General features: G+C 35.4%; 1 protein-coding gene across 1 annotated transcript in view; it reads left to right on the forward strand.

Moving 5' to 3' along the window:
- The window catches only part of Clic (chloride intracellular channel protein 5), a 76,415-nt gene that overhangs the window by 56,547 nt on the left and 5,009 nt on the right, over window positions 1-14,859 (forward strand). Inside the window, exon 4 of the mRNA XM_090395276.1 lies at window positions 1,333-1,507. Coding sequence (XP_090251402.1) covers window positions 1,333-1,507 — 175 coding nt within the window. The remainder of the gene's footprint in view (window positions 1-1,332; window positions 1,508-14,859) is intronic.

Raw genomic sequence — 14,859 nt, forward strand, 5'->3', positions numbered from 1 at the left:
ATATGTATCTACAAATGAAAAATTCTTTTTACTTGCAGCGATTTAAAAAAGCATGATGACTAAAAATAGAAATGATAAAAATTTGTTTTGCCTTAAAAGGAAGGACAAAAGCTACTTTGTCATAATGCTTCTAATATGTAATACTAATATTAAATTTATTTGACTTTGTCATTAATTAAGGGGTTACTTCAATTGCCAAAACAAATTATACAAGCAAATAGAAGGAACAGCTATGGAGTCGTCCATTTCTCCTACTTTAGCTACTTACTTTATGGAACATTTTGAACAACATTCTCAACATTTTTTTCACCTAATTCCATCCAATTTGGTACAGACATGTTGATATTTTTGCTGTATGGAACTCCTTTTATCTGATCATGAATTTCTTGAGAAAATGAATTCAGTAAATCCTAGAATCAAATTTATCCTAGAAGAAGAAGATGATAATCATCTTCCTTTTCGGGATGTTCCCATTCTCTGTATAACTGTTGATAAAATAAGCAATAATTATGACCTTCATCTTAACCTCTTCATGAATAAGTTTCTAGAATGTCTTCCATATGTTGAAGGACTCTCAGAAAGAATGGCAAGACTTCTTCGCCAAATTACCCTACAAGTCTCTGTCTAGTTTATAAACTAAATACCTGCTCTCCAGAAGATAAATATTTTCATCTTTCTTAACCTAGAACAAACTGGTCATTCTGCACAAATTCATCTTAAAGAACATCAAGAATATATTTCGCTTAAGGAGCCCAATAAATCCAGTTTAGCAAGCCATGCCTTATCTACATTATGCAGTCTTCTGGAAAGATTGTACAAAGAAAGCTGTGAAACACACATTCACAATCCCAACTTTAACAAAAAACGATTGCCTTAAACTTTCTAAGTTTTGGGAAGTTATCCTAATACTTACCATTCATGTATTACATAAATTGTAATTAATTATTATTTAAATTTAAAAATTTTTAATTTTATTTATTTTTTTATCTATTAATGCAAATGAAGTTTTTCTCCAGCAGTCAGTAGCACATATAATATTACACACTTTCAATTTAATTCTCTCTCTTTTTTTTTGTGGTTATCTTCCTGTAATGTAATGAAAATGGCTATGAATTTATAGCCAAAAATTCTACAAATAAACAATTTTAATTATAATATTAATTAATGACTTGCATCATTAATTAGTATTATAATTAATGAGGTCTTGTGACAGCATATAAGGAATGATTATGTGAACATTAGAGTTTTGGTTAATTCAGTTTGTTTATATATGCATATATGTAGTATGCTTCCTCAGCAACATGATCTTTTTGTTTCTTGTTTTGGTTGTAGAAATTTAAACTGATGTTGACTAGAAGAGATGAACAATCAAAGCGTGCCTTGCTAAATCAGTTAAAAAACATTGATGCACATTTGTCACAAAAGGAAGGGCGGTTTTTGACAGGAGATACCATGTGTTGCTTTGATTGTGAGTTGATGCCACGCTTGCAGCATATCAGGGTTGCAGGTAAAGTATTGGACAATTTTGGCTTGCTATATATCATATTTGTTATGCTAGAGATCACTTTATAGTAGAAAGTTTTCAAATACTTGTTTTATTAATAGAATCCTTGCCTATCCAAAGAGCTTGTTCAGTATTGTGTTATTGTACTATGAAAATTTCTTAGCTATTTTATTAGGAGACAAATCTCTCTCAGAAAGCAGACTAATTTGCTTATATTACATGCTGTGCCATGTAATATAAGCAAATTAGGTGTTGAATCTTATCCATAACCTATTTTAATGGTATTACAACACCAAATGAACTAAATTATGAAAAAAAAAAGATGTTTATTAACTTGCTTATATTTTGCTGGATTTCCAACCAGCATCTTCAAAGCACAAAACAACTTTACAGTTTATGCACGATAATGAGTATGTGAAATAATGTAATGGACAGAAGATCTAAAGTCTAATTTGGCACCCTCTAATGTTGTAAAAAAAGTATTACAGTTGTGTAGGAGTTGATCTTAAGATAACAATCTCCCAAATGTTTGGCGAATTAATGCAAACCATTCATGTCTGGGTTAGGAGAATGCTTCATAGCCATAACCTGTAACAACTTCTATATAGCACATTGGTTTTCTTCCATCTAATGGAAGAAATCCATTGAAATATAAACCAGTTAATAAACATCTTTTTTATAATTTAGTTCATTTGGTGTTGTAATACCATTAAAATAAGCTAGGAATTGTATTATAGTGTTACAGTACTATACTATTAACATTCCAACACAAGATTTACCTAACTGCATCAGTCCACTCATTTTTTTAGTTCTTTTGTTTTCCTTGTCATTTTTGCATTCTGGAATAATACTGTTGTGAAGTTTTGTCATTTGTTCACTCCTGCAATTTTCTTCAGAAGTCTGAATCAGTTCTCTTTATGATATGCATGGCTTTCTGATGTTATGATCAAATCTCTTTGACCTTGAGTTCTTTCTTTACATGCTACTTGAGAAAGCTTTCTTTCAACAGCTCAATAAATTCTTCATTCTTATCATGAGTTTTCTTTTTCATTAATGGGTAGTATGTAATGCATTTCACTGAATAGCAGCTTATCACAACTGCAAGTCATAGGTAATTCATTTGTCTCTAATGAATTTTTGTTCATACCTGGTTCACATCTCATTAATGGTTCACCTATAATTCCTTATGCCTTTTAGTAATTTAAATATACCAACTACATATAGAATTTCCTTTAATTATTTGATACATCAACAGAAAGCAGGAGGCAAATTCTCTTATCCTGCTTCGTATGGCAGTTGAGCCCTCTTGTTCCTTGCTTCCACTTGTCTCACCATGGTAACATCTCCTAAAGAACTGTGTATTTTCTCCAACTCATCCTCTCACAATGTCAAATGCAACTCAAGTAGCTTTACAGAAATCTTGATAGTATGATAGAGTGGTAAGTCCTATCTTCAAAGTTTGCATGCCTTTGCATTCTAGAGAGAATTCATAAATGGGTCTATTCATCAAAACACTTGTCTTGTTTAGACAACTAAGGAGAATATCTGAATATCTCACATTATACTATGAACAACTCACTGCATGTGCCTCTCTGATCTTTTACTGTCCCTTAAAAGGACAGTAAAGATCAGAGGGGCACCAATTAATGATCATCGATATGGATTCTGACATTCTCGCTTCCCAGCTGATCTCCTAGATAACCTTATCCACCTTTGGAGAAGCTCATGTAATTCCTCTTGATATTTCTAAGGCATCTGATTGGGTCTGCATAGATGCCTTCTTACAAGTGAGACCATACGAAGGTCTCACTTGTCCCTTTGTGACTGGGTCACCAGCATCTTCTCTGATTATTCATAGTTATAAGGATTGATTTCCTGTCATCATATTTTTCTTACTACAAGGTTACTCTATGGATCCGTTCTTTTGATTACACTTCTTCCAATAATTGACATTCTCTTGCTAACCTCAAATCCTATCCACACTACACTGATTCAAGCTTCAAGATCTTCCATAATCAGTGTCTTAAGCACTGATCTCATCCCCTCTCATCATTCTCCAGTTGAGTGAAGATAATGTAGTGAATTTCAATGCTACCAAAAAATTGTCTTATTTCACAGACGAAAGATCTTAATTCGCACTTCCTTACATTTGATAATATTCTGATCACAAATCAGTTTGATTTATGTGACAACTCTTGTTGAGTTGATTTTCATATACATTTTGGCGCACAAAAAAAAAAAGTAATAAATTACTACAACAATGTATGTTATGAAGTAAATGGGTATATTAACAAAGAAATATGTTTGCACATGTTGATATGTACATCCACAACTGTCGGTGGAATTTTGGTCGAATAAAGCATTAACGGCAATAGATTACATGCTCGAAATGGACATTTTGTGTTTCAAGGTTTTAAGACAGGTTTGATAGTGCATGTGACATCTTGGAGAATAAGAGTTGGAACATCTGTTGGACTTATCATGTAATTCTATTCTTTAGTCCAAAGTTTAAAGGTGAGTGATGGTGGAATACCCATTCCTTCAATATCCCAAACAAAGGCATAAAGCAATGTGAGATCAGGAGAACATGATGGGTACAGGAATCCTGCGAACCTCGAAATGAACCTCCTGAGGAAATGTTCTGTTAAATAGGCCCTAGAACCGTGTGATGCGTGACAGGTTGCTCCATCCTGTTGGAATACCTGTGCATGAAATGGAATGTTTTTTTGCATGGCACATCATATTCATATGCTGGGTGAATGGAACCAACACATTCTCGATGTAACATGGTGGTCTGAAAAGTTCTCAGCCTAACAATGAAAAAATGAATTTATCATTTCAAAATTATTTTTATTTTTCAACATAATCTCCCTTAAGACTAATACATTTATTCCAGCGATGCTCCATTATCCCGTCCCTCTAGTGGTTCTCAGTAAGATCTGCAAAATACCCCTCTACAGCTGCAATCATCTCTTGATTCAAAGAAAAATGCTGACCAGCAAGGAAGAGTTTTAGTTTTGGGAAGAGATAGAAATCAGAGGGAACCAAATCTGGGGAATAGGGTGGATGTTCCAACAATTCATAGTGCAGATCCCTTAATTTTCCCATTGGCAAAACACCTTACTGGGCAGGTGCATTGTCCTGATGAAAGATGTTTTTTCTTCTAGTCTGGTTAAAAGATCGGAATAATATTCCCCTGTTATTGTTTTACCCTTTTCAAGATAATTAATAAACACAACGCCTTTAGCTTTCCAAAACATCGATGCCATGACCTGTCTTCTTTGGCACTGAACAGCTGGCTTCTGTCCACTGTTTTGACTGCTGTTTGGATTCTGGTGTGTAATGGTGAATCCAAGTCTCATCCATAGTAATAAATCAACACAAAAAATCCAGTTTTATTTTTGTTAAAACGCTCCAAGCACTGTTCAGAGATTTTCATGTGCGAGTGTGTTTTTGATCTGCTGTGAGCAAGCACGGCACCCATCTTGTGCAAAGCTTTATCATATACAATTCATCATGCAAAATATATCCTACATGTTCTTTTGAAACGCCTATCATCTCAGCAATTTCACACACTTTTACTCGCCGATCATCCAATACCATATCGTACACTTGATCAGTGATTTCTGGTGTTGTTACACTTATTGGATGTCCTTTACCTGTATCATCTTCAAGGCTGGTACGGCAATGTTTAAACTCGGCAGCCCATTTCTTAATTGTCAAAGACGAAGGAGAAGAGGGCCCATAAACTTTTATGAACTTTGAATGAATTTCTTTTGCCGTTAAACCTTCTTTTACAAAAAACGTTTTAACCACACGATACTCAATTTTATCCATTTCAAGGGCTACAGACAACAGTTTTGCTTCAGACAGCTGTATAAAGCAAGCTACTTGATAGAATGATTCACATGGATACTTACGACAGATGTACCAACTTGGAAGAAAAAAAAATCTTGCCGATAGTGTTGCCATCTATTGTCACGGTGAGAACTTTTCAGACCACCCTCATAGCATTTGCTATTTAAGGTTACACCACCCTATTCAATGAAGTAGAGCCCAATATGCCATGGCTAAAAACCAAACACCATGCGATGACCTCACTGTGAAGACCATTCTCAAGAAAGCAAGAAATCTTTAGGTTCATCTCTTTACATTGCCACTAGGTGGAAATGCATTTTTTATCCGAGAACCAGACATTATGGAAAAATGATGGATCTTCATAGATATTGGTTAGCACATGTGCACGGTATTCCCACCTTACAGCATAATCTGTTGCTGTTAAACAATTACCCACGTGAATGATGTAGAAGAAGGCACCCAGCTCCTTAAGGATTTTGTGTAGTGACCACCTTGGTATTCCAAGTTTTACTGCTGTTCAGCATTGACTGTATTTTGGAGAATGTAACACTTGTTCTAGCACATGCCTGTAATTCTCATTTGTGTTAACAGTTCATGCCCCAAGCAATAATGACATCGCCTTAATCGAGAAGTTCCAATCTACATTGGGATAGAACATTCCCGGTAGATTGGAACTTCTCGATTAAGGCGATGTCATTATTGCTTGTGGCATGCTTATGGAAAATGACGAACAAACTGCTCACAAACGTGTTGTAGGCTTGGACTATTTGCTCTACCAACTCCATATAAATGAAAATAATGCTCAACAATAAATGTCTTTTTTCCATTGTCAGCACCATTTCTACAGCTAAATGTAATGCCATAGATTTTACATGTGTTAATGTGCTTGCAGTTGAACGGCATATCTCATACAGCATGTACTTGAAGGGGATGTTGAAGTTCAGTACTGTTTTTTTTGCATCACACTGTGTATGTATGTATATGTGTGTGTGTGTGTGTGTATATATATGATGATGATGATGATGATGAACAGCCTATTTTTCTACCCACTGGAGGGTGAAGGCCTCTCCCGTTGAGGGAGGTTTGGGTCTACTACTCCCATGGTGACCCAGTCCATATTGGGAGAGTGTATCTATACTTGGGTGAATGAATGTATAAAGGGAAGACAATCACAAACATCCATGCCTACACGGGATTCGAGCCCACAGCCACATGGCTGGAGGGCGGATACACTAACCACTCGGCCAACCAGGCTGGCACATATATATATAGATATATATCAAGATAGTAAATTCTTCTAAATTCCTAAATACAAAAATAATCCTTATTCTGTACAATAAGAATGTGCTGCAAGTGTACAAACATTTGTGGGTGGAATGGGAGTCATAAAAACAAGTACATGAAGATCTGATTAAAAAAAAAAAAAATCAGGTGTAAGTGCATATTACTTCCATGGTTATTCATCATCTGTATGTATTGCATTATGAAGGAAAGTGGTATTAAACATGATATCAAAAATAGAGATATTAAACTTTGCTCATTACTTTAGATGTGGTTATCCACTGTCCAGTGGCATTACTCTTTACACCACTGCAGGTGGCACTTAGCGTTCACAGGAGAAATGTTTGGTTTATGGGCAGCTGCTCAACCATGGAACCCCATTCCTCTTAACTCTCAATGCACAGTTATGGTGCTGGCTGGACAGTTAGTAGCACTGCAGAACTCCCAGGTGATTGTTTCACTTAATGTCTGGCGATTTCCATGTACCACCTTCTTCAACTCTCGATGGTCCCTGTCTGTCATTAAACGCAGCCTACCTGAGCATGGTTTTGTTGTGGCTGTACCTTCACGTTTCCACTTCATGAACATATCACCAACTGTTGACTTGGGCAACTTGAGGATGGTTGAAATGTCTCTGACAGATTTCTTACTGATGACAACAATGGCAACCAATGACTAGTCCACGTTTGAAGCCACTGAGCTCCCTTGACCTACCCATTCTGCTTGTACTTCTTATCACTGAACAACACACAGCTCTGTGCCTACATTTATACCAGTAAGTGAGGTCATGGTGACATCTAGACGTCAGTTTACAAATTACAGGGGGGGGTCTGGATACTTTTGATCAGATAGTGTATATGCCTGATAATAATGACCTCTCTCAGCAATCGATGCAGACATGAGATTCCACAGACTAAGATCTATTGTAGAATATGATCACACAGGCATAAGGAAGAAGGTATTGCATCCATTGCTAAGATGAGAAATACATTTGAGAGTTGGATCCTACCCATCAACAAGATATACGAATAGCTATTTGCATTTCACACATCAACCATTCAGAGTATGTTGAAGAAAATGAACCTCCTTTATTACTTTGATGGGAAATGTTGTCTCTTAACTGTGCTTGAAAAATAGTTTCCTTGTAAATGTGCTCTTAGAATATCCATGGTTTTAGCTGCACTAATGAAACCTTGATGAACGTTGAAAATGTCTGGATGGTGACCCTTTCCATAATGCATGGCAATATACATGTCTGAAAGGTGCAGTTTTGGGATACTAAGGAAAATGTGAAGTCAATAGCCTCTGTGTACAAGTAGTTTAGTCATGAAGGAGGAACATCAAGAGTCTAATTTAGCCAGCCATGCCTTGTCATATAGGCATAGATTTCATTGGAATAAAGCTAATATGCAGAAGTTATTTTCTTCTGGAAAGATCTTATAAAGAAAGTTGTGAAGCCCACATTCACAGTCCAAACCTCAACAAAAAATGATTGCCTTAAACTAGGGTTCTCATTCGTCCCGGGACGGTCCCATTTTTTTATAAAAATGTCCCGAGTTAATTCCAAAAGTCCCGCTTTTTTAAGTATCCTTCAGGAAAAAATGGAAAAACGGATTTTATCTCATTTTTAGTACCAATTTCTATTACAATGTTGATAATAATAAATTTTATTTATTTATTATTTATAATAATAACCATTAGTATTATAAATAATATAACTAACTAATAGTAACTAATGGCGATATTCTTTTTTCCCATGCTTCTGTTATAAAGTATCTTACTTGATCAATACTTTGCATGTTATAATTTTTATTGTTTTCTACCCCTATAATGCCGAAACGTAAGTGCAGTATTAATGATAATATTAGAAGAGAATTTCTTTTCATTAAAGGTGTAGATGAAAATGTGGAATATACTTTAAGTAACTGTAAATTTTGCATTTCGCATGGTGGTCGGTCAGACGTAGTCAATCACATGAAAATGAAAACACATAAAGCTGCTGTTCGAAGTAAGGCTTAAAACTGCAGTATAAGTAATTTTTTAATTGTGAAAACCAAGAGTGAAAGGGAAAAAGAGTTATCACTGGCAGTACAGGAAGAAACCTTCGCATATCACACAGCAGTGCATAACCACAGCTTTGACTCCATGGACTGCACATCAACCATCGTGAAAAAAATTTTCAACGATAAATTCAGGCGTTTGCAAACAAAGTGCAAGACAATAATAACCATTGTTATTGCACCATTAGCAACAAAGCAGATTGAGGAAGAGCTAAAAGAAATTTGTTTTATATCAGTGCTAGTCGATTCATCAACCCACTTTGACATGAAATTAGTGCCTCTGGTCATTAGATACTATCATCCAGAAAAAGGTGTGAAGGTGAATTGTTGGAGTTAGTTAATTTAGACTGAAACTTCGGAACTTTTATTTTCTTGTGTTGGAAGTGTTACGGAAGTTAGGTCTCCTGAAAAAGGTTATTGCTATATTAGTTGATAATACAAATACAAACTTTGGTGGAAAGAATAATCCGTACTTCAAAATGCAAGAAAACACTGTGAACAATTTAATTAGCATTGGTTGCCCTGCACATGTGATACATAATTCTATGCAGATTGCTTACCTATCAATCTTCAGTTAATAATTAACAAGATTTACCAACATTTCCACATATACGAGTTGAGGAACTTAAATCGTTTTGTGAATTCACAAACACGGAGTATAAAACTGTTTTGGGTAGCAGCAAGACAAGATGACTCTCGCTCTTTTTCCTGTAATCCAGAGGGTTATTGACATGTTCCCTTCATTGAGGTCATATTTTCTTTCTATTGACAAATGTCCTATCAGTCTCAAAAATTTCTTTGAAAATCCACTTTCAATTACACTCCTGCATTTCCTTGTCAGCCAGTTAAAAACCATTTATGATACCATTAAATGTATTGAAAAGCAAGATATAACAGTAATTGAAGTGAAGGATGAAACAAACTGGTTGAAAGGTTAAATTGTAGTAAGGCAGAAAGTTTCTTACAACTACTGTGAAAAAACAGTTGCAAGAATTAGAAAGAGGAGGACACATAACAGTGGAAAAGTTTGAAAGCTATGCAGTAGATTTCTACTGCACCTGTATTGAATATATTCAAGAGTGGTGCACACCATTTCTCACTCCTCTTCAGTCTATGGATTGGACACATTTGAAGAGAAAGGATCCTGTGACTTGGAATAACATTCAAGAAAGCTACATATTCATACAGACAGTGTCACCAAGTTTTACTGTGAATGAAGAGGATTTATTTCATGAGTTTGTATGTGTGAAAAAATATTGTGAAAGCAAATTTAAAGTGTGGAGTGAACAGAAGGATCAAAGTGTCAGTGATAAATGGTGTGAAATGATTGATCATTTTACAAAGCAGGGTATAAATTCTGGGAGTATTAAATGCCTAGTTACTTTTTGTTTACCACTGCCTGGAACTAATGCAGCTGTTGAACCTGTTTTTTCATTAATAAATGCGCTCTGGACAGATAAAAAACAGACTTAAATTTGAGACAGTAAAAGCTTTAATCATTGTAAAGACATATTTTAAGAATTTCCCTTGTGTTGAGTTCTATGATCAAATATCAAAAGAAAAAAAAAATTCTTTAAAATGTCCATAAATCTAATAAATATTTTTCTAATTAGGAGAGTTTATTTTTCACTTGGTTAGACTATAATAAGTTTAGTTTAATCCTTTATCCAAGTGTGAGCAAACAAAGTTTGCACCTGAAAGTATCTTCAGGACTGGGGTAAGGTAGTGCAACACCAGGCAACTCGTTGCAAAGGTGGAGAAAGCTCTCATTACTCCTCTCTCAGTATCTTCCATAATGCAAAGCACATCTCCTTGCGGATACTTTCAGACGCAAACTTTGTTTGCTCACACTTGGATAAAGGATTAAACTAAACTTATTATAGTCTAACCAAGTGAAAAATAAACTCTCAGCATCTTTCTCTGAATCCGGAGTAATTTAATAATAAGGTTGCACACCCTCTGGCAACTCCTATAGGTTAGGATGACCTCTCACTGCTTCTGCCTTTGTATCTCCACTACTGGGCCTGGCTCCCACTGACGAGACCTCAATAAAGGTCGAAACCGGTATGGGTAGTGGTCCTTGCCTTAATGCATAGCATTGCACATATCCGCAAGGAGATGTGCTTTGCATTATGGGAGATACTGAGATAGGAGTAATGAGAGGTTTCTCTACCTTTGCAACGAGTTGCCTGGTGTTGCACTACCTTACCCCAGTCCTGAAGATACTTTCAGGCGCAAACTTTGTTTGCTCACACTTGGATAAAGGATTAAACTAAACTTATTATTTTTCTAATTAAATATGTTTGTGAATAATAATCGTTTTTTTAAAATGGATTTAATGTTAATGTTTATAGTAGCATTTAATTTAAAGTGCAGCGTATATAATAGTTTTATTTTTGGTTTTCTTAATTTTTAACGTCCCGTTTTTTTTACAAAATGTCCCGGGTTTTTTAAGTAAAAATTTCTTAATGTCCCAGATTTTAGTAAAGCATTATGGGAACCCTACCTTAAACTTTCTCAATTTTGGGAAGTCATTCTAAATAACTTTCCCCATTCATGTGTTTCATAAAATTGTAATTATTTAAATTATATCTTTGAATTCTTCTGATAGTTGTAGATGGAGTTATCCTCCTGCATTTAGTTTAATCCTATATCCAAGTGTGAGCAAACAAAGTTTACACCTGAAAGGATCTTCAGGACTTGGGTAAGGTAGTACAACAGCAGGCAACTCGTTGCAAAGGTGGAGCAAGCTTACAACATTCCTATCTCAGTATCTCCCATAATGCAAAACACATCTCCTTATGGATATGTATAATGTTATGCATTAAGGGAAGGGCCACTATCCGGACTAGTTTCGAACTTTATTGAGGTCTCTTCAGTGGGAGCTTATGATGTAAGCTTACTCCACCTTTGCAACGAGTTGCCTGGTGTTATACTACCATACCCCAGTCCTGAAGATACTTTCAGGTGCAAACTTTGTTTGCTCACACTTGGATAAAGGATTAAACTAAATTTATTATAGTCTAACAGTGAAAAATAAACTTTCAACATCTTTCTCTAAATCCAGAGTAATTTAATAAAAAAGGTGACACACTTTTTGGCAACTCCTATAGGTAGAGATGATCTTGCTATTGCTTCTGCCTGGTATCTCCACACCTGGGCCTGGCTCCCATTGAAGAGAACTCAATAAAGGTCGAAACTAGTCTGGGTAGTGGCTATACCCTTAATGCATAACATTATACATATCCACAAGGAGATGTGTTTTGCATTATGGGAGATACTGAGATAGGAGTGATGTAAGCTTGCTCTACCTTACTCTAGTCCTGAAGATACTTAGTATTCAGGTGCAAACTTTGTTTGCTCACACTTGGATAAAGGATTAAACTTTATTATAGTCTAACCAGGTGAAAAATAAACTTTCAGCAGTTAAGTATTAAGATAATGGCAAGGAAACCTAGACAAAAATTCTGCAAATGTTAAAGAATTTTTTACTAACATAAGTGTCATCAATTATTTTAATTTTATTATTATTATTCAAACACGCCTTTCTGTATACTTTATGGGAGGGAGGATAGCACATAAAATCAACAATGAAGGAAAGTGATATTAAACATGATATCATAATTGGAGATCTTAATGTCAGCTCTTTGCTTTATGCAGACGATGTTATACTTCTAAATAAATCTGCCACAAGTCTGCAGATTCCCTGACTAAATTGAATAAGTGTTATAATAGATATGGTATGAAGGTCAGCAATAAAAAGAAAGACAATGAAAATAGGAGAATCGTTGAACATGTCAACTGTGTTGTGAACGGAGAACCTGTGGAACAAGTAAAACATTTCAGCTACTTAGCACAATTTTTAGTAAATATGGTAAATTAAATTTGGAAATAGACAACAGAATCAACAAAGCTGGTATGGTAGGAAGTCATCATCATCAAATTCCTGCCATTTACCCTCAAGGGGTGTACAGGATATGATATTACTACATTAAAAAAATTACATCATTACTAACTTCCTATCGACAATTTTCCTCCAAACCAGTCTGTTACTTGTCAAGACTCCAACATTATCAGATCTTATATTTCTATCGTCTAAGGCACTTTGTACCGTATCAATCTACCTATATCTTGGTCTTCCTCTGGGTTGTTTTGCTGCCAACCTGGCACAGAACACTTGTTTTGCTAATCTTTCTTCGCCCATTCTGTTTAAGTGACCATACCACCTGAGATTAGCTCTGCTAACGCATTCCTGGATGTTGACAATGTCAAGTTCTTTCCTAATATCCTCGTTTATAATATGATATTGCCATTGATGCCATGTGTTCACGCCTATAATCTTTCTCAGGACTCTCATATCTGCGGTCTCCAGTCTTTGGTCAAATGTTTTACTTCTGACCCAGCTCTCAGATCCATAAGTTAAAACTGGTTTGAACACTGTCTTGTATACAGCTAATTTAGTGTTCCGACTAATTTCTCTCTTATTCCATATGAATTTATTCAATTGACTTCCCACCATACCAGCTTTGCTGATTCTGTTGTCTATTTCTACATTTAATTTACCATCTTCAGTAAAAATCGTGCCTAAGTAGCTGAAATGTTTCACTTGTTCCACAGGTTCTCCATTCACAGCACAGTTGACATTTTCAATGATTCTGCCTATTTTCATTGTCTTTGTCTTTTTATTGCTGACCTTCATACCATATCTATTACAACGGCTATTTAATTTAGTCAGAGAATCGTGCAGACTTGTAGCGGATTTATTTAGAAGTATAACATCATCCACATAAAGCAAAGAGCTGACATTAACATCTCCAATTTTGATATCATATTTAATACCACTTTCCTTCATAATGTGATCTATATAGATAACAAATAACAGAGGGAATAATGTACATCCTTGTCTCACACCAGATTTAACATTAAACCATCTTCCTGTACTTCCTTCAATTCTAAGTGTTGACTTACAACTCAAATAAAGACTAAGTATTGCTTGATATAATGCCCCATTGACACCATATAACTATCGTATTGAATAGCTTCTCTCTTGGCACCTTGTCATATGCCTTTTCCAAATCGACAAAACTTAAATACAGATCTCTGTTATATTCCCATGCTTTCTCGACTATTTGTCGTAAAGTGAAGATCTCATCCTGACATCCTCTATTTGGCCTGAATCCAGCTTGTTCTTCACCATTTCTCAAGTATACTTACTTAGATCTTGCCAGGAACACTCAGTAGGGAAATACCTCCTATAATTCTCACATTCAGTTTTATTTCCCTTTTTATATATGGGTACTATGAGAGCTCTACTCCAATCATCGGGAATTCGTCCCTCTGTCCAGGCTTTCTGAACTATGCAGTGCAGTCACTGCAAGACTCTTATACCACCATACTTCAGCATTTCTGGTCAAATATCATCTCCTGCTGCCTTTCCACATTTCAAGCATTTAATGGCTTTTTCTACTTCAAGTATGGATATGTATTCCTGGCTGCATGCCTGGTCAGTGTTTTTTACCACTGTGCTGTCATCACTGCTTGTTTCATTTAGCAGTTTTTCAAAGTAATTACTCCATACTTCAAGGATATCTTTTTCTCACATTTTCATGTCACCTTTATCATCTCTAACTCCTTTTACAGCACTCTTTCCTCCATTCCTAAGCTTCTTTAATAACCTCCAGAATATTTTTGCCACCTTCTTGATATTTATTTTCTATATTCTTGCCAAAGTTTTCCCATGACTTTTGTTTAGCTAGTTTTACACAATGTTTAGCATTCTTGCATTTGTCTCTGTATTCTATAAGAGCACACGCTGACTTATTTGACAGGAACTTTTGATATGCTTTCTTCTTTTCCTTCACTGCCTCTTTAACTTCCTGTGTCCACCACAGAGTTCTGATTTTTTTATCCTTGCAGACAACCTCACCACATGCCTCTCTGGCAGAATCAATCAATGTTTTCTTCAGGATTTGCCACTGAATCTCCAAGGTTTGATTCCTGTTCTCAAACTCTTTCATTTTTTCTTCAATAATCTTTGTGTATTTTAGTCTACAGTTCATATCTGAAAGCTGCTCAACTTTTATTCGCTTTAAAACTTTCTTACATGTTATTCTTTTCAATATGAAATTCAATTTTATTCTGCTCAGGACTAAATAG

Source organism: Typopeltis vanoorti, chromosome 7 (genome assembly GCF_054136105.1).
Source record: "Typopeltis vanoorti isolate ZY-2024b chromosome 7, IOZ_Tvanoo_1.0, whole genome shotgun sequence".
Taxonomy (NCBI): Eukaryota; Metazoa; Arthropoda; class Arachnida; order Uropygi; family Thelyphonidae; genus Typopeltis; species Typopeltis vanoorti.